At 48.5% G+C, this 18,708-nt stretch overlaps 7 protein-coding genes across 7 annotated transcripts; 3 read left to right on the top strand and 4 right to left on the bottom strand.

The window, feature by feature from the left end:
- Window positions 1–1,183: 1,183 nt before the first annotated feature.
- On the top strand, window positions 1,184–2,906 carry B0J16DRAFT_346065 (uncharacterized protein). Its single transcript, XM_046128378.1, has one exon. It carries the CDS (start codon window positions 1,415–1,417, stop codon window positions 2,726–2,728), a length of 1,314 nt encoding a protein of 437 aa, XP_045982083.1. The 5' UTR covers window positions 1,184–1,414; the 3' UTR covers window positions 2,729–2,906.
- Window positions 2,907–3,449: 543 nt separating this feature from the next.
- Window positions 3,450–4,633, bottom strand: B0J16DRAFT_346063 (concanavalin A-like lectin/glucanase domain-containing protein). Its single transcript, XM_046128377.1, has 2 exons — window positions 4,252–4,633; window positions 3,450–4,168 (listed from the first exon to the last, which is right to left on the bottom strand). Exons 1-2 carry the CDS (start codon window positions 4,586–4,588, stop codon window positions 3,474–3,476), a joined length of 1,032 nt encoding a protein of 343 aa, XP_045982082.1. The 5' UTR covers window positions 4,589–4,633; the 3' UTR covers window positions 3,450–3,473.
- A 1,042-nt stretch (window positions 4,634–5,675) lies between these two features.
- On the top strand, window positions 5,676–7,097 carry B0J16DRAFT_290304 (FAR-17a/AIG1-like protein). The gene is made up of 2 exons (XM_046124247.1): window positions 5,676–6,684; window positions 6,734–7,097. Exons 1-2 carry the CDS (start codon window positions 6,170–6,172, stop codon window positions 6,885–6,887), a joined length of 669 nt encoding a protein of 222 aa, XP_045982081.1. The 5' UTR covers window positions 5,676–6,169; the 3' UTR covers window positions 6,888–7,097.
- Window positions 7,098–8,119: 1,022 nt separating this feature from the next.
- On the top strand, window positions 8,120–9,667 carry B0J16DRAFT_374061 (cytochrome P450). The gene is made up of 2 exons (XM_046130575.1): window positions 8,120–9,351; window positions 9,402–9,667. Exons 1-2 carry the CDS (start codon window positions 8,159–8,161, stop codon window positions 9,646–9,648), a joined length of 1,440 nt encoding a protein of 479 aa, XP_045982080.1. The 5' UTR covers window positions 8,120–8,158; the 3' UTR covers window positions 9,649–9,667.
- Window positions 9,668–11,039: 1,372 nt separating this feature from the next.
- On the bottom strand, window positions 11,040–14,130 carry B0J16DRAFT_269954 (uncharacterized protein; the record flags this gene model as incomplete). The annotated part of the gene is made up of 3 exons (XM_046123527.1): window positions 11,040–11,354; window positions 11,951–12,061; window positions 13,150–14,130. 3 exons carry the CDS (start codon window positions 14,128–14,130, stop codon window positions 11,040–11,042), a joined length of 1,407 nt encoding a protein of 468 aa, XP_045982079.1.
- A 1,088-nt stretch (window positions 14,131–15,218) lies between these two features.
- Window positions 15,219–17,489, bottom strand: B0J16DRAFT_346055 (thiamine diphosphate-binding protein). Its single transcript, XM_046128375.1, has one exon. The coding sequence runs from the start codon at window positions 17,178–17,180 to the stop codon at window positions 15,447–15,449; it is 1,734 nt and encodes a 577-aa protein (XP_045982078.1). The 5' UTR covers window positions 17,181–17,489; the 3' UTR covers window positions 15,219–15,446.
- Window positions 17,490–17,822: 333 nt separating this feature from the next.
- B0J16DRAFT_416678 (uncharacterized protein) lies at window positions 17,823–18,266 on the bottom strand. Its single transcript, XM_046133616.1, has 2 exons — window positions 18,086–18,266; window positions 17,823–18,031 (listed from the first exon to the last, which is right to left on the bottom strand). Exons 1-2 carry the CDS (start codon window positions 18,197–18,199, stop codon window positions 17,849–17,851), a joined length of 297 nt encoding a protein of 98 aa, XP_045982077.1. The 5' UTR covers window positions 18,200–18,266; the 3' UTR covers window positions 17,823–17,848.
- Between the last annotated feature and the right edge of the window lie 442 nt (window positions 18,267–18,708).

Raw genomic sequence — 18,708 nt, 5'->3', positions numbered from 1 at the left:
CAGCTACAAAAGTTGTTGTCATTGACTTTGCTAGTGTCTGGTGAGACCAGCTTCGGGAAGTGGGACAGACACTAAAGTACCTAGTGTGCGGTAGTTAGTCTCAGAGACCTGCAGCCGTTGTGACGGGACCTGGTAACTGTGGCTTAAGCCGCACTCAATCATCCCTGCTAGAAGAAGAAGTAAAAATACGTTTGGGTAACATGCACAACAATTCAAGCTGGAAATAACAGGGGTAAGTTTGCAGCATTTCGCATTTGTGGCTGGGCCAAGAAAGGGCTAACAGTTCATGGTGGGATAATTTGATACCCTTGCATTTCGTGCGTCGTTACACAATTCTTACTGGCTACCGTCAACTTTCTTTTTTGGTTAGTTCTGGGATAGTAATACGACGAAAAGGCCATAGAGTCCGCCTTATAGCGGACAAGGGGAAATGAGTCTGGAACAGCTGAATCTGAGATCTACAGGTTTTGTCTACGATCCTAGACACAGTAGTGAGTACTGACTAGAGCTCCACCAGCCAGACCGTTGGAAAGTGTCCTCCACTTTCTGGACTCGCCAAGAGAACCCGCTGTATCGGAGTAAGTCCACCCTTAAGATGTCGATAGACAAGGCTATAATGGTGATGTTTCTGTCCCCGTTAAGCCCCATCGCCACCCCATATCGGCAAACATCGCGATGAGGCTGAAATGCGCCCAAGCAGCTGGGCCGTTTAGTTAATTTAGTATCCCGGTAATTTTAATAGTCTCTGCTAGCTCGTCGTGTTGCTTTTATCTCCATGCAAGGCTCATCGATGGCGAATTCGAGACCATGGCAAACATCCCTACGATGATGAATTGTCGTGATGCCATCGACAGTCATCGCTCCACTAGCTAAGTCCCCGGAATCAACGTGCCCCGAGCTGTACCTGGCAGTAAGCGACGCTATAGATGTCTAGACCAGAAACGATATTGATGATGGCGCTTCATCCCGTTCAGCTTCACCGGCTTCACCGGGTTTGGTAGAAGCAACTTGCAACTAGTTACCGCCATCGCAGCTGCAAGGCGGATATTGAGGCTAAGACGTGATCCAAGCGAGTACTGATGCTAGTCTTTCATGTTGTTGTCGTCCTTGTTGGTGAACCGATCATTCTCGGTCTCGTCTTGTTGGTGCTGTGGGACGTAACTTTCTCGCCGTGACGCTGGGACTTGTTTGAAATTTTCTCAGAGCTTGTCTACTAGGGTGGCATACAGAGAGTCCGTATAGATATTTGTTGGGAAGAGCTGCGTATATAATCTGACAGTCCATCCCTTCATCGTGTTCAAGTCTTGGTGTTGTAGACAACAAGATCATCCGCCGATCTCTGCAAGAGACTCCACCCTCGTTCAAACCTCTATACCTTCGTTTATATCAAATACTTTCGTTTCGTCTCTTCAAGATGGACTCTTATGAATCTACACCCGGGACTGCCACTCCATTGACTGATACTGGCTTCCCCTTCCCATCTCGTTCTCAATCCTACCAGTCCCTCAACTCTTCTCCCTCTCGTCCCAGCACTCCTGCTACCGAGCAAGATGTACTTTTCAGTGGGCCTCCCTCTCCTGCCGCCCGCACATCCTCCCCTGATGAGTACGTACTTGTCGTTGGAGGCCTTGGCTACATTGGCAGTCACACTACTTGGGAGCTTCTGAAGGACGCAAACAATGTTGTCGTTATTGATAACCTAAGCAATGCTTTCGTCAATGTTCTCGACACTCTCAATGACATGACAAATAAGCGCTTCAACGCTAGCTCTCGTCGTCCAGACCTCCACTTCTATGAGGCTGACTTCCGTGACAATGCGAAGATCCAGGATATCCTGTCTCTTTACTCTACTGGTTCTGGATCCAAGATCAAGCGAGTTATCCATTTTGCTGCTTACAAGTCCGTCTCGGAGAGCATTGAGAAGCCACTCAAGTACTACGACAACAACGTCGGCGGTCTCATCCGATTCTGCAGCACTTTGTCCGATTTTGGCATCAAGTACCTTGTCTTCTCATCCTCGGCCACTGTCTACGGCTCTCTGGCTGATGCTGGAGGCCGTCTGGTGGAAGAGTTCTGTACCCATTCTACTACAGAATGGCACGATGCCAGCGGCCAGGCACGCACAACGCTTTCCGGATGCACGGGACTGACTAACCCGTACGGGCGAACTAAATGGATCTGCGAGGCTATCCTAGCTGATTTGGCCGTGGCAGATCCAGAGTGGACTGTTATTGCGCTGAGGTATTTTAACCCCATCGGCTGTGATGACTCGGGCCGCTTGGGAGAAGACCCACGTGTTGCACCCACCAATCTCATGCCCGTGCTTCTCAAGGTGATGCTCGGTGAGATGGAGCAGCTTCAAGTCTTTGGTACAGACTGGGATACCCGGGACGGAACTGCCATCCGCGACTTCATCCATGTCTCTGATCTTGCCAGGGGTCACTTGGCTGCCCTGACTGTCAAGGAAGGCCAGGGCTTCAACACCTTCAATATTGGTACTGGCACTGGTCAAACTGTCTACGAGGTCGTTGACGCCATCAAGGCCGCTTCAGGGAGAGATATTCCCATGGCCAAGGTCGGTCGTCGAGAAGGTGACGTGGGGGTCTGTGTCGCTGATCCCAGAAGGGCAATGACTGAGTTGGGATGGAAGCCTCAGAAGACGCTACTTGACAGCTGCAGAGATTTGTGTCGCTACTTGGAAGCGCACGGCACAAATATCAGTGCGTAAGAAATTGGCGTGTCCATACAGGTGGAAAAAAAACTGGGTAATTGCTTTTGCTGGTGCTTTTGGGACTTGGGTCAGATCTTGGTACATTTTTGTTTTGTCTGCATGTTTCAGTTCGTATAAACCTTGTTAAGATTCGATAAAAGATAATATCAGTAATTAATGACAATTGAGTAATCACAATTGAGTTCAATCGCCGTTAAGATCTGGGGGTTTGTTCCTGGCTAATGTCACTGAATAATGTCACTGAAGTTCCCCCTGCGTATGTAGTCGTGAACTCTAGGAGATGAGACCCGTTTCCAGAATGAATTTTCTACAACTCTTTCCCGCGCTGTAACCACATTCCGTGTTGACGCGGCGCCTCTAGCAGAAAGTGTGTTGAGGCTTGCCGAGACACTTGGCATAGTGCTTGGTGAAAAAGTACCGAGATCTTACACTATGGTTGGCCCACTCACGGTGTACCTCGTTTAACAAATGCCTCACTAAGTGGCGCTTTACTTGACCAACGGGAGCGTCGGAGATTTCAGGGGGGGTTAGTACGAAAAAACCTTATCTCGATGACGCCTTCGTTTTGGTAATCAATGCGATAGTGGTCAGCAATTAGACTTTTCACTGAAAAAGCAAAATCCCATTGTTGCAATGGCGGCCACACAGCTGCAACAATGGCATAATGACAAGGGAGAGAAGGCGTAATGGCGTCTGTCAAATTCAGGGGAAATGGTATGCCACAAAAGACCCCTTTAATTATCTACAGAATGCTAACAATGACGACCAAAGACAATGTCCACAGCCAAGATGCAATTCCCATCTTTGCTCCAGATGACGTAGGTTCAGCTTTCCCATCCTCGATTGAACAAACCGATCCAGAGCTATTTTCTCGGTCCGTCTCGGGCTCAACACCGGACGCATTAAAGGCCATTTGGATCCACCCAATCTCCAACGTGGCGTTAGTGTTATAATCCATTCGGCCGGAAAAGCTCCCACCGTTGCTCCACATGTTGATGTAGACCGTCGACGGCGTGACGGGGACGTGCATCTCAGAAGTCTTCATCAGTTCCCCATCGACGTACCATGCAGTCAAACCCTGCTCGCGTAGCCAGTCAAGACGATACACGGTCCAGTCTCGGTATGATCCAGATCTTGTTTCGTTGTGTGTTGACCCAGGGATTGTGGTCCACGTGGTTTTGTTCTCGGTAGGCTGATTGGAGAATTGCACCCTGTCATCGTCTTCCTTGGTCAGGACCTCAATGTCGGTCTCTTGAGTGTCGTTGTAGTAAGTGAAGAATCCAGCTACTGCTCCGGGACTCCCGGAAATGCGTGCATATACCCGGAGGGAGAGTGAGTCCACAAGAGACTCGCTGAAGTAAACCTCCCCAGCTTGCTGAGTCTCGTTCCTCAGGCGGTCCGTGTACAACACCAGCTGAGTATCATCACCAGGTTTATCTATTGCCAAGGGTCAGTCAACGTACTCAAGACAATAGTCTGGTGGCCAAGACATGGGCTGTGAGAAAAAGAAAAACACGTACCCAGAAAGACGTGATCTGCCACGTAGTGACGTGCCAGCGCCTTCTCATTCGGCTGGCCTTGGTACTTCACAGTCACCTTCCAATCATCTCTCCACGAGGAGTTGCTGATCATTCTGCTGGCTGCTAAGACATCAGGCTGCTCCCTGTTTTCGGCTGCTGGATCTCCCGTGAGGATTTCATCCGTAGCAGGGACACTGCGAAAATCATAGAAGCGGTAGAAGTCGAAAGTTGCGTCATGAGGACCATCGATTGAGAACGAAGAGCAGCCATCCTTCGCTGCGACTGTTACAGCACTGAAGAGCGCAGAAAGCCATATGAAGATCGCAAAGCGAGCCATTACAACGAGTGGAGCCAAGAATAGTAATGAATTTATTGATGTAGATGGCAAAAGAGCAAGTCTGCCACTTTTTATTCTATAGTGGTGGTTGTTTATAGCATGGTATATCACTTTTTGCTTGCCATTCAGCTGCCAAGTGTCTAGCATCCAATTCTAGATGCAGCGCCTAGGAACATAGAGCGATACCTGCCAGGTCGAGACCGAGCTTTAAGACATCCCAGACAAAGAAAGACTTCCAACACATTAGCACAGCCTCTTAAGCCTCTACTGAAAACTACAAGCGCCATAACGGTGACGGCAACGGGCTCCGTCGGTCCGGTAGCTAAGGCGTCGTATTGCTTTTAATGTGGAAAGACATGTTAGATTACAACCTCGTAAGAGCTCCAGTACTCGCACGGTTTCCAAACAGGGCACGATCGAAGTTCCAATATTCCAAATCAGGACTGTACCTCGATAATTCCATCGATCTGGGAATAAGTGGGAACACCAAGATCTCGAGGTGGCTTCGGCTTTTGGTCTAGCCGTGGGTCAAAGCGTACTAGTGCAAGGATCAAGGATCGAAAGTCTCCGAGACGGAACGGACAGGCAGAGGAGTTAATCCGTGGTGTGGCTGGTGACATCTCCGCTATATCCGCGTTTCCGCGATTGCTCGTCCTTATGGCTGAGGTCTGACTCTAGGGTAATGTCGACAACTGATGCGATTTCAAGCTCACAAGTGTTATAACTTATAATTGAACTGTATTTAAATACGTAAGTTAATGACTATCTTTACTTATTTATTCCTAGGTGACTTGTGAATTCGTATCATTTTGGAATAGTTTTCGTTGCTCTTAACTGAACTTTTCACTCATCATTAGTACGTCAGAAGTTTATACATGCAACCAACTTTTCACACTACAGTTAACTACCAGCAACACGTAAGTTATCTGCTACTATCCAAAGAGCTTGAAACTTTAACCGTTGGTATTCATTGAGCTCAAGCAACATTGAACTTTCTACAAGCAGAAGTAGGTATGATTGTCGCGTCGTATCGCGTCGCGTCCCAACGCGTCTCGCCAACGAAGACACAAACACGAATACGAGGCTCCAGACACTGGTCGTTAACCAAACCAATGATATCACTCCCTTAGCCGCCGGCCCCCAACCAGCCCCCAAACTTATTAACGCTCCATGTACTCCTTGTCTCTGCATGTACCACCCTGCAAGAGCCCACAAGACGGTCGTTATTCACGCATCGGACTTGACAGACACCAAGTCACACAGCCTCCGTGAAAACAAGCATCAAGACCTGCAAGGGCATCTCGGAAGGATGAGAAGGATTGTGTATTGCCGAGTAATAAGCACTAATCTTGTCCTCCAATCGGGCTTATCCGCGCTGATGTACTGGGATTAAAATATCTTGCTGATGGCATCAAATGAGATGCCTCCAAACCCGCTCACCAACTCAGCCTCTTTTGTCGGGATACTACTTCGCTTATCACTTTTGCGCCTCTCTTGAATAATGCTTCAATTCCACTGTTAATGCGCAATTGAAGTTATCCTCGCGCCTCCCTCTCACTTCAGAACCCACAAACAGCAACGATGTCAGTGACAGCAAACGGTAATCGCTCTTCTAGAGCCTTTCTCCATGTCTTGGGTGTCTCATCATTCACCTTCAGCTTCTATCTCCTTACGACGTGGGACTCAAATTACTCGCGTTCATTCGGATGGTATTTCCAGCTCTTGACAGTTGTCGGCCTTGCCCTGTCGCTAGCCACATTCTCTCTTGGTCTTATCGCAGATATAACACTCAAAAATGTCTTCTCCGAGGCCAAAGACACAGTCGCAGTTCTTGCGACCCCTCTTGAGGTCCTGATAGCAGTCTTGTATTGGTCTATCAGAATGCATGATCCAGCATTACTCATGCCTGAAGATCTTGTTATTGATCCTCTGCCTGATCTTGGCTTCCACCTTGTCCCGGCTATCTTGCTGGTTCTGGACTTACTACTATGGAGTCCACGGGCCACTATCACTACACGAAGTATGATGTCGCTCAGTACCGTTTTGGCTATTGTTTACTGGTGTTGGATTGAGCTGTGCTTCTACAAGAATGGCTGGTATGTTGAAACCAAGCCTACCAACTAAAGTCACCTGCTAACCAAACAGGTACCCTTATCCGATGATGGATCAATTCACAGCTACACAGCGTGTCGTTATCTTTGTAGCATCAGCTGGTCTCTTGACTGCGTCGTCTTCTGGGCTTCAATGGGTGCATGGAAAGATTCATGACCCCACGGGGAAGAAACTTAGAGTCGAATGAGACGTAGTACAGAAATTGAGAGGGTGTTGACGGTGACCCCGAAGGACTTCCTTATCGTCTATTGGGGGCTTTCCACGTGTACGACAAGCGCGACAGATTGATTCTTTTTAGCTTAGCACAAGATATTCGTTCGTGATAGCACAATGGCCCGGCCTAAGCTCCTTAGACGAGACGCCAATTTTGCAGATGACAGTAGAATTTACATTTGTGATCAATAACTGCCTAGTAAAGACACCAATTGGAGAGCTTTGTGAATCTTTATCCTCATCCACGTGCGTTTGACAAACCCCACCAGCCTTACCAGCACATCAACAATCAACGAGCTCTCGTGCTGAAAAGTCAAACACGGCTGTCCCCGACAAGATCGTTGTCTTCTAATCCTTGCATTCCAACTCTGGACGGAGCATAAAATCCCAAAATAGCAGGTATCGGTGATAACAGCCCTAACCGAAATCCAAAACAACATGGATGCTGCATGGTATGACATGAGCACTTAATTAGCGCAGCCCCCAATTGAGTCCAGATTTCTGCTGCGACCCAACAGCCTCGGAGTTATGGTCCGAAGTTCCCTTTTCGGCCCAGACATGCATTTTCACATGCTTTTATTAGTAGAGATTGAGGGTAAGTTTTGAAAAATACGGTTGATTCGGGAGGATGACAGGATTGCCGACATGCGAATATCACGTAAGGGTGGAGAGTTAAATCCTTCAATGGTGATCTAATCGCCGAAGGATCCGTAGTGATCGACGTATCAGCTTAGCTAACCACTACTCTAGAGCCAATGGAATTTGCGTCAACCTGTCATATCAGGTCGACTCACGATAGAGTTCAAATTAACTTCACTGCGCCGGGGTATGAATGGCTGTGAGGCAAAGGCGCAGGAAATAACTTTCGGGACCCGAGGGGCAGAGCAAGACACCTGAGACATGCAGTGAGAGAATTACTGATGTAGCTGCAGTTCAGAGCGCCTAGAAACGCGATGGAGTGGCACAGAGAGGTTTTGATAGCGATGACAGGGCCTTCGTTGACTAGGATAGCAGTGAGGGTCCCTTGCAAAATCATGGGTCCTTAAGCATGGGAGGGAAAAAATAGAACCACAGCCCAATGCCACCGAAGAGCGCAAGTCAATGATGATGATATCGCAAAATCTGACAGCCAAGATGAGTCAGTTGCTCTTGTATATATACAATGCAGTGTATAATGCTCATGCATGATATGTTTCTGTATCTCCACTGAAGTTGCATTGATCATACTCCACGATAGCTGCCGCCATGTCTATCACTATTGTCTCTGTAGTTGCATTATTGTTTGTGGCAATTGCTCTTAAGGCGCTATCGAACTTTTTTCGCGGTCCACTCTCAGCCCTACCCGGGCCGTGGTACACTCACTTTACAGGCATCCCGCTGCTCTACACCCGAGCAACTGGAACGAGTCGCCAACATCTTCGCTGCATCCACAAATTCTATGGTCCAGTAGTGAGAGTCGGACCCAGTGAGGTCTCGATCAACAGTCTTGATGGATACTACAAAGTTCACGGCGTGGGAAGCCGGTGCATCAAAGCACCTGTCTTCGATAGTATCCGATTCAGTCACTCGCCCATGCTATTTACCATGCGCGATCCAAAGCTCCATGCGCAACGGAAACGGGTTCTTGGCCGTGGCTTTTCTGCTATGAAGGAAGAGCAAGAAATCACTATTCGACGATTGGCTGAGTTTGCTGTGTCCAAGATCAAGAAGGAGGCTCAGGATGGCAGGGCTGACGTGTACAAATGGTGGCGCTGCTTGGCAGTCGACGTTATCAGCGAGATGGCAGTCGGAAAGCCTTTTGAACTGCTCAAGTCGGGTGGGCAAGACTTGCCTGTATTCAAGGCCTTGGGTAACGCTAGCCCAAGTGTCATTCTACAGGTCATGCTGCCCAGCTCACTTCTGGCTCTTACCAAGTGGTCTCCAATCACCTGGCTGCGCGATGTTGGTCAAGTCACTGAGATCATCTTCAATCGAGTATCGACTGCACTCAATGAAGTACTTTCACCCTCATGTGGACCAAGTATGGTTCGACACATGTTAAATGAAGCGGAGTTAAGTAAGAGACCTGTTTTGAGCGATGATGAATTAGGTTCTGAAGTGGCCATGATGCTTGTAGCTGGATCTGACAGCACAGCTGCTACGTTGACATATGCCACGTGGGAGATCATCAGGGACCCAAATCTGAGACGGAAGATTGAGGATGAAGTAGCTGGTCTACCAGAGGACTTCACTTCCAAAGATCTGGAGGCTCTGCCACTCTTAAGTAGCGCTTTAGAAGAAGCCTTGAGAATGTATAACCCTGCTGCTGCACTTGTTGAAAGGATTGTGCCTCCTGGTGGCATTTCGGTCCACGGCTGGGATCTTCCAGGCGGTACGATGGTTTATACGACTGGCTGGCTCGTTTCGCGACTTGAAGAAATCTTCCCTAATCCAGACATGTAAGTCAACTTCTTGCAACGAATCATATCTCATCGCTAACTCAACCCAGGTTTGATGCCAGAAGATTTATAAAGCCATCGCATGAACAAAGTAGAGCACACGTACCTTTCAGCATTGGCGCAAGGAGCTGCATCGGTATGCACCTCGCCCGCATGGAGATCCTCGTCACGCTCGCTACCTTTTTTCGCGAGTGTAAGGGGTTGAGGATACATGACGACACGACAGATGATATGATGGCGCAGGTTGGGGAGTTTTTCATTGTGCCCAAAGGAGGGAAATGTGAAATCATAATGTAAATTTGGTATACAGATACGCTGAGAAAGTTAATCTTATCTACAAAACATGTGTTGTCTTATCAGTGGCGATTCCGTGCAGCGATTTAAACTCCAACCTTGACAAAACCATTCGAATCGAAAGCGTACACGTCGAAATTGTAATCTGGGACGAGTCTTAAATGATCTAAGTCACCCTGACAGGGAGAGAATAATGTATTTGCAAGAGTTTATCCTAGGGCACGCATTGTTATAAAGCCAACTACATTTTACCAAATAGAAACCCCCATTCCCCTTTCTCTGCTCACTTTCAGAAACTTCAGCCTCTTAACATCACCACAATCGATCGCACCGTTGATCTCACACAACCACTTCCCATCTCCAACACATCACCCCTCTAAGATGATCATTCCCAACGAACAAGACGCCCCCCAAATTGCCCGACGAGGGTTGTTCTGGGGCGACAACATCACACCCGGCTACGTGACTCCCCAGGGTGGCGGTGCCTTCACTTTCGGAGGTTTCACGACGATGCAGATGTTTCTCATGGGCGGCGTTCTAGTTATATTTCTGATCATTGGTGTCGCTGCCTGCGCGGCCGGCGGCAGCAGCAGCAAAAAGACAGGAGATGATGCTGAGGCCGACGACGACAAGGAGGATGAGGAGTAGAAAGACGACAAGGTCAAGGTAGCCCTCCCCCGCACTGTCCGTGGGCATCGCATTCCCAAGGGTGTCACCGTTAACTTCTAAGACGGCGGAATAGACAGGTTCGCCTGTTTGTCGTGTAAGACCCATTGACACCTTTTGAGAGGCATCAGGCTAACTCCAAGATTTTAGGATATCGCTCCGGTCGGTGCTAAGCCCGATGGCTCACACGGTTGGGTCTCATACAACGAAAGGAGTTACGCTGCTATAAACAACGGAGGTTTATGGCGGGAGATCCCGTGTGGGGCTTTCTTCACGTAGGGGCAGGGTTGACCCAAAGCTTTGGTATCAGGGATGGATTCCGTTTGTTGACTTTCCTTCTGGTGGATCTGGCGTTTAAGGAGCTTTGTGGTAGATGCCACTACGGAAGGGGCAATGTGGCCTTTTTAGCCCTCTTCATCCATGAACCAGTATGCACCTGTTCTTTTCTAAATCTGGCGTCAATGGAAAGCCCCAATTTACTTGTTGTTGTCTATGAGCGTATACTCTGACAATCATTCCGACTTCGCCCCAGTGCCAGCATGGCTATAAATGGCTTCCAGAAGATTCCAAGTGGCTGTTGTGCGGGTTAAAGGGTTTCTGTCAGGACACGTCATATCAGCCCTTGTTTTGTGTAAAAGCTAAAAGCGAACTTGGATGCCTCAATTCGTTTGAAATATGTTTGAGTTTGTACAGAAAACCATATATCGATAATGCCTAATTACTCCCCATCAACTGTGCTCCCAGTTTCCCCTCCCAGACAACCGACTAACAGGAGAGATAGGCGTGTCAGGGTGAGTTGTGATCTTGGCGCCATTGTTCGTGTCGATGACGAGGCTCTGAGAACTAACTTTCCCACTGAACTCTCGCTGAGTGGTCAACTGTTTAATATCACTGTAGTCCAGCTTCGCGTCATAACTGTTAAAGTCTCCAACTGGAGGGTCGAAGCTGCCATTGAAGGTGCACTGCACCCCATCAACGACAAAAGTGGCTGAGATCTTGTGTCCTCCGTCGAAGCTGCTGACTGTACCTGACGTGGTAGGCATCTGTGAGAGTCAGTGGATTGATCTTGAAGCTTGTTTAGTAAGCTGACCTTGATCGGGCTTTTTGTTTGGCCGGGAAGATGGACAAGGTTGGAGTTGGGAGGGGTATCAGAGTCAAAGTGTGAGACAAACAAATCCTGGGGAAAGGCGTTAAGTTATAGAACCCTGAATCCAGCTTTGCCACAGATTATGATCTCATTGTTCTTCGCGTGGGCTGATGGGATTGGACATTTTGAGAAAGCCACCTGGTCGAGACTACGCCACACAATCCATTTTCGGAATTAACTTCACGGCTTGCTCACCTGATCAAGAGCTTGCTTACTCTCGCTTTTGGGATTTCTGCCTGAATGAGCAGCCAACAAAGTTTCGCAGTGCCTTAATAATGAGTGTCTCCAACAGGCGGGCCTGGAACGCAAGGCCCGGGCAGTGCCGCACCAATCCTCATATGTCATTGAAGACGAGAAGAGTTTACATCTTGGACAACGAATAAAACCACTTGATTGCAACGTGTTGAATCCATGCAACTCTGGTGGGCTCTTTACAATCTGTCCCATCGACTCTCTACTCCTGTCCCATTCTTTAAATGGCATGGCAGTAACCATGACCGTCGCGGCTTTCACTTGCCCTACTTCCGCCCCACCAAGATAAGATGTTGCGTGTTGTGTCTCGATAGCATCCTTTGTTCTATGGCTGGGGCTGCGACATTCCATCTCCGGTGTACGAGAAGCAGAGGTCAGCTTGACATGGAATGACGTGGTTGAGTATGTCGTTGACAGTGAAGAGCTCTTGGTAACTACAGATGCGACGGGTAAACAAGAAGCAGACGGTCCAGCCCGGCGAGCGAGAGCCTGTGATGATGCATACCAAGTCACATGCGGATTAGGGTAAAGATTGATCCACGGTTGTGCCAGAGTCGGCGACAGAACTAGTCCAGCTACGAGAAGGGAGAATGGTAACGACTACCAACCACCATGATACTGAGAGGCAATAGTCACATGAAGTCTCATCAGCTTACTTCGTTGCACAAGTTTGAATGGCGTAAAGAGCTAAGTGGAGATTGGACATTTCTTGACACTTTTCAATACAGTGACGACTGCGAGCTGCATAAGTAATACCCAAACATCCTATTCTGCCAAGATGTTAGCTGACAGGCTACTCTCGGTTGTGGAAAAGAGATTCGGATTGCGAGATTGAGGCTCTGTTCCAGGCAGCCACTAAGCATGGGTCTCGGTATTGCACACGATCTAAATATAGACATCATTCTAAACAGAACCTTCCGTACTTTTTAGCGAGATGTCATCCATGAGAGGAGTGGACGAAGGCAAGGTTCCCTCGTGGGATGCGTCGAGAAACCTCCTTGGCGATAAACTACAAACTTAATTCTAACCAATCAGGTTATGGCATCTCGTTTGACACCGAGAAGGTTCCCGGTTCGATTCCGGGAGAAACCACATTTTTGCATTTCAGTGCAACAGCGCAGACATCACGGCAATCAATTATCTTTCTTATTTAAAAGGACACTGAAGATCTTTAGAGCATGTCACGGATGATAGAGGACGAATCTCATGTTTTGAAGATGGCGACAGCAGTTCTGGAAACGATAGCTAATGGAGGTTGTACTGTTATTTAGTCCGATGGAAAACTGCGTTCTACAAGTCAAGTCACCAAGTCGTAGGTCAAGTCAGATTGAATGGTAAAAATATACGTGTATAAATATTTCTATGTGGTATAAAAGTCTATTCAGAATAGTTTAATGCCTCTATAAAGAGAGCATTTAGAGAAGGGCAAAAGCACCGACGACGGCCATGATACCGGCAGGGATGACCTGGGCGGCACCAGCAGTGACGGGAGTGGCAGTGGCAGGAGGAGCACCAGCGCCAGTACCGGAGGGGACAACAGGGGCAGGAGGCTGAGCACCGGAAGGCTTGGGGGAGGTACCGGTAGGGCCAGCAGGAGGAGCAGAAGGACCGTGGCAGGCAGTGGGCTTGACGAGAGAACCGTTGCTGTCGAAGGGAGCGTATCCGAGGCACTCGGAGTACTCAGCAGCGCAGGTAGCCTTGTTAGAGCCGGAAGCAGAGCGGCAAGAGTCGTACTTGTCAGTGCACATCTCAGCACAGTCCTTGGCCTCAGCGGGGGAGGAAGGAGTAGTGGGAGGAGCGTAACCGGTGGGGGGAACGCAAGAGGTGGTGGTGTGGTGAATACCAGTGACAGTGACGGTACCGGGCTTGGTGACGGGGATGGTCTGGTTGCCGTAGGTAAGAGTGGTCTTCTCAGGGCAGTAGGTGGTCAGCTTGGTGACGACCTCAGTGGTGTAGACAGGCTTGACAGGCTTGGTGGGCTTGGCACCCTCGTGGCAGGCGGTGGGCTCAACGAACTTGCCGCTCTCCCAAGGGTTGAAGCCAAGGCACTCAGCGTACTTGGCGGCGCACTCGGCCATGTTGGCACCAGGAGCAACGCGGCACTCATCGAACTTGTCGGAGCACATCTCAGCGCAGTCGCCGGTGTGGGTAGGCTTGGGAGGAGCATAACCAGTAGCGGTGGCGACGGGCTTGGTGATGGTGCAAGAGCAGTCCTCGATGGTGAGGGTGGTGGCCTTGGTGACAGTGTAGGTCTTGTCACCGTAGGTCAGGGTGGTGGCCGCAGGGCAGTAGGTGGTCAGGTGAGTGACGACCTCGGTGGTGTAGTGGATGGTCTCGTTGGAAGGAGGAGCATAGTGAGGAGAGGCGTTGGCGGCACCGAGGAGGGCGCTAGCGAGAGCGGCAGTCTTGACGAAACCCATTGTGACGGTTGGTTGATGGTTGAAAGATTAAAGCGTAAAAAGCGAGTGTATTAAGCGAAGGACGCGAGAAGTTGGATCAAGTAACGAATGTGATTATCAAGTCTGGGATGAAGAGAAAGGAAAACTGACAAGAGCGGATGGTAACGAGAGTTTATAAGTTGATTGAATTTGCTTTGTTCTATTGTTGTCAAGCGATCACATACGATCGATGCCCCTGCATGCGGGGATATGATGAGCGCAAGGACCCAAAAAAAGCTCGTGTTTATTTTTGGTCCTCGTCACTTGTTGACATTCTATACGAAGGGGTAATTTGCCAGTGGACCAAGCGAATCGAGGTCCGGAACTCGGCTCTCAGGGCCCTGACTAAAAAGAAAGGTTCTGGCCAATTAGAGTCTCACAAAATATACGAGAGGTGCATTACGGACTGTCGCCCTGCTTTCTGGCTTCTCCGTGCCCCTGGCGCTAGTGTTGGTACCTGCGTTAGGCTGATGACTAGTGACATGTAGGGAGACGAAAAATGGGTGATATGATGTCTTTGATTCGAGCGGAAAGGCGTCGTAAGCTTTTTGTCTGACATGAACTAACCGACTCTGTCCCATTCAAACGTTCCGTGTCTACCAATTAAGATTAAACAAGCATAACAAAAAAGAATCACAACAACGATCGAAAGTAACAGTCCCAAAAGCCTGGATCAACAGACGCATTGACCTTCCCAACCTCTTCAACTGCCACGGCCCATCCGTATCAAAGCTTCATGTCGTCTCGTGTTTTGACCTCCCCCATATCTGAGCCCTGGAAAATGTGATTGCAGCGACCGAATGACCTGTCATGCATAGCTGAGACAGCTCTAGAAGCTTTACCGCTACACGACAAGAGCATGAATTGACATTGTTAGCAAGTTGGCTAAACTGCTTTGAGCTATTTTGGGCGCCCGCAGGCTTTCGGCGTTTGCCGGGCCCTGACCGTTCTTGACGCACTGACGCTTGGGAGGGAACTTGACGTCAGGTGGAGTTTTGGTGGAGTGGTCTAAATCGAGACAGCTCCATGACTTCAGGGTAAGTTTGCGAGTTGAGCGATTTTATCATCAACTTCAGAATAATAGAGGTATCAATATGTTGAAGAGACACAGAGTTCTGTGGTGTTTAGTAGTGAGAATAATTGAAGCTGTATCTGTGCTTGTTAAGCAGAAAACGTAAAGCCAAATATCGAGTCAGTTGCGTTCCTGTGTGTCGAGTTCACCATTTCCTTTATCATGCAGTTTGGCTAGAACATTGCCATTGTCGGTGGCAATTCGCCACGGAATGCTTGCTGTGTGACTATTTCGAGCTTGACTCTCTAGCAGCTTGTGCTGCGAACAATCCCTTTAACTCTCCCGTACAATCCTCTTGATCCATAAAAACTTCAATCATCTTAACCCCGTCATTCTTCTTGATCGCTTCCGAGTCAAGCGCAGTTCTCAACTCGCCCCACGTCTTAGCCGCAAAGTACCGGCTCTTCAATTCCTCATCGCTATATCCAAATAATCCCAGCGCATGCTTAAAATTCCACGGCGCGATGTCGTTATAGTCCGCCTTTCTTCCGTGGATTGCTCGTTCAATTGTGTACCCGTTATTGTTAATTACAAAGATCACAATGTTGAGTTTTTCTTTGACCATGACGCTGATTTCTTGCGCCGTCATCTGCAGACTTCCGTCACCGATGAAAAGAATTGTGCGCTCGGTATCTTTGTTATGCGAGTTCTTGTCGCGTCGCGCTAGAGCTGCTCCTAGCGTGGCGGGAAGCATGTAGCCAATGGATAACCACGTGACAGCCGTGAAAAAGCGACTCCCTTCAGGGAGTTTAAAGACTTTTCCACCTTCTGCAGCGGTTCCTGTTTCGGTCAAGATGGTATCACCTTGACGGAACATCGGGTTGACGTAGGGGTAGAATAAGTCCTGGTTCAGAGGACCAGATAGCTCGGGCTCAGGACAAGACTGGGTAGGTTTTGTCGGACCGTTGATGTTATTCTTGCCAAGTCGCGAAGGATCAAGCTTGCTAAGCAGATTTTGGATGAAAGGGCGAGGAGGTTGGTCTCGAATGACTGTTTTTGTGATCTTGATTTGCTCGAGAGAGAATGAGACGGTGACGTCCTCATTGGGAATAGCCGAGAAGATTGCGGTATTGATGTTGCTCAGGTGTGGTCCAAAGAACAGGATCAAATCGGATGACTTGAAGTATTCAGCTGCGTCCTTGTCTCCGTAGCTTGAGAGGTAGACACCATGAACATTAGGTAACTCCTCGCTGATTAGGCCCTTGCCAAAACCTGTTGTCCACGTCGGCCAGTTCGTAATCTTGATGATCTCATTGATCTCGTCAATAACGCCCATGTTTCGACTCTCACCGTCGACGAGGATCAGAGGCTTCTGAGCTGAGTGTATCCGATCCAGGATCTTGTCAACGCTTCCTGTATCAACCTCCAACCCCCCCGAGGATGGGCTGATAATAGCCTTTGCATCAAGGTTGGCAGTCGAGACGGGCAGTTGAACCATATCGTCAGGAATCTGAAGGTACACAGGTCTTTGATGAACCATGGCCTGTTCGATAATCCAATCAATTCTCTCCGTCGCGCCCAACCCATCCGTCAAACAAACCTGCGCGGCAGTAACATGCGCATGCATAGCCGCAAACCTCTTGTACTCGCCATCCAAGAAGGTGTGATGAACCTTTGCCCTTGCACTCTGCGTAGAGCGTGATGGTGCTCCGACAATGTGTAGCACTGGTGCTCGCTCAGCGAAAGCGCCTGCGATAGCATTGATAGCTGACAATTCACCGACACCAAAGGTTGTAACTACCACGCCCAGAGTATGCATACGAGAGTAACCATCCGCTGAGTAGGCTGCGTTGAGTTCGTTGCAGTTCCCAACCCAGTGTAGACCGGCTGGTTTCACGTAATCGAGAAGCTTGAGGTTGTAGTCTCCTGGTACGCCGAAAACGGAGCCTATGCCGAGCTGTTTGAGGCGGGTGAAGAGGTATGCCCCAAGGGGGATTGAACCTTGTTTATCTTGCGTCATGATGATGTCTAATTTTTTAATAAGAGATGCCTGCCACTGGAAAGAAAAGAAAGAAGGAAATAGGAATTAAAATTGATTTATAACTTTGTGATCTCTCCGATATCCCCGCATCCCCGCATCCCCACGTTTACCATGACTCAATAGTCTCAATGGTTGTGGTTATGTCGCCTGGAGTTTCTTAATTGGGAATAGGTAGTAGTTCAATCTATTTGTCAAGCTGTCGCATCATTAAGAGTTGCCGAGGCAATTATGAATAATGTGTAGGGTTGAGCCGACAGTAACCTCTGCACTCTGTTAGATGGATTGTTAAACCTCAAGTTGGGAAAATTGATTTGTTGAATTGTGTCAGGCTTGTAATCGGGACTATCACTCTTATCTTATCTTATCCTATCTTATCATGTCAATTCAGCCATACCTTTGCCGAGTTCCAGTTAGCTAAATGCCTTGCAGGATCTACTAACTACTTTTGTAATTATTATACCTGCAATTTAAGAGATCTTTTACCAACTGTAAAAGCAAATAATGTTTCTAGTCTAGAAATTAATGTTAAGATGCAGAGCCTCACTAGACCAGTAATTGAACTTGTATTTAAAGTACTAAATACGTTTACAAATAGTTTAATTCCGATTTAGTAACATGCTTATCCCACTGAGATAGAGTGATCGCGTTTACTTGGTCCAGCAAACTCCAGAGCCAGGACCAGGCTGGCACTGCATTCGACCACCACCACAAGCCCAGCAGCCATAGTTACCAGAGCATTCACACTTGCCAGGAGCGCAGTTGGAGCCAGGTCGACGGCATTCGGGGAAGCAGTTGCACCGCTCCTCGAGACCACGGGCGGCCAGAAGTCCCTGCGAAAAAGGGTTAATAACAGTAAGACCGTGCTTATCATGGAGTGTTCTTACCTTGTCGATACCGGTGTAAGTGTACTCGCCGTCCTTGACGACAGCGTAGTCAGGCTCAGGAGCGGCCAGGACTTGGGCGGAGAGGAGAGCGGAGAAGAAGAGTGCGAGCTTCATAATTGGAGTCTTGGTGGTTGATGAGTTTAGGAAGTGAAAGAATGCTGATGTAGGATGACTATTTACCCAAGGCGTGGGCTCAGGTTTTTATACCTATTCGAAATACCTATTTGCTACTTGGATTCTCAACATGCGTACTATAGCCAATCGCCATTAGTATTTCGGAAGGATTATACTGAACCCACTGAAGGATGAGTTCCATATGGTCTGACACGTAGATCTGAGGCACAGACAAGGCGAGAAAACATATATGGAAGGTTTATATGGCAATGATCTTAAACAACCAATCAGTGAGCTGACTACAGCGTGTTTATGTCATGTCTCAATCCTGTAGGCTTCGCTGTCAGGAGGATCTACAAGGATCGTACTTGAATTGCTACGTTCAGTTAGAGCGGCTTTTACCAAAGTCCCATTTACGGTCAAGAGGATTCTGGACCGCCTCTATCTTGGCAAATTGATCCTTCGAATAACCTTGGCAGACAAAAGACCCACCACGTCCGAGTCATCCA

Source organism: Fusarium flagelliforme (genome assembly GCF_020744385.1).
Source record: "Fusarium flagelliforme strain FIESC 12 MPI-CAGE-AA-0113 chromosome Unknown B0J16scaffold_5, whole genome shotgun sequence".
NCBI lineage: Eukaryota > Fungi > Ascomycota > Sordariomycetes > Hypocreales > Nectriaceae > Fusarium > Fusarium flagelliforme.
Note: the sequence above shows the minus strand (reverse complement) of the source record. Positions and strands in the feature narration are given on the sequence as shown.

Coding starts and splice junctions, on each gene's coding strand:
- B0J16DRAFT_290304 (XM_046124247.1), top strand. CDS start 6,170: ATGTCAGTGACAGCAAACGGTAATCGCTCTTCTAGAGCCTTTCTCCAT. Junction 6,685..6,733: donor TGCTTCTACAAGAATGGCTG/GTATGTTGAAAC, acceptor CTAACCAAACAG/GTACCCTTATCCGATGATGG.
- B0J16DRAFT_346055 (XM_046128375.1), bottom strand. CDS start 17,180: ATGACGCAAGATAAACAAGGTTCAATCCCCCTTGGGGCATACCTCTTC.
- B0J16DRAFT_374061 (XM_046130575.1), top strand. CDS start 8,159: ATGTCTATCACTATTGTCTCTGTAGTTGCATTATTGTTTGTGGCAATT. Junction 9,352..9,401: donor ATCTTCCCTAATCCAGACAT/GTAAGTCAACTT, acceptor AACTCAACCCAG/GTTTGATGCCAGAAGATTTA.
- B0J16DRAFT_346063 (XM_046128377.1), bottom strand. CDS start 4,588: ATGGCTCGCTTTGCGATCTTCATATGGCTTTCTGCGCTCTTCAGTGCT. Junction 4,169..4,251: donor GGCAGATCACGTCTTTCTGG/GTACGTGTTTTT, acceptor CCTTGGCAATAG/ATAAACCTGGTGATGATACT.
- B0J16DRAFT_416678 (XM_046133616.1), bottom strand. CDS start 18,199: ATGAAGCTCGCACTCTTCTTCTCCGCTCTCCTCTCCGCCCAAGTCCTG. Junction 18,032..18,085: donor CTTACACCGGTATCGACAAG/GTAAGAACACTC, acceptor CCTTTTTCGCAG/GGACTTCTGGCCGCCCGTGG.
- B0J16DRAFT_346065 (XM_046128378.1), top strand. CDS start 1,415: ATGGACTCTTATGAATCTACACCCGGGACTGCCACTCCATTGACTGAT.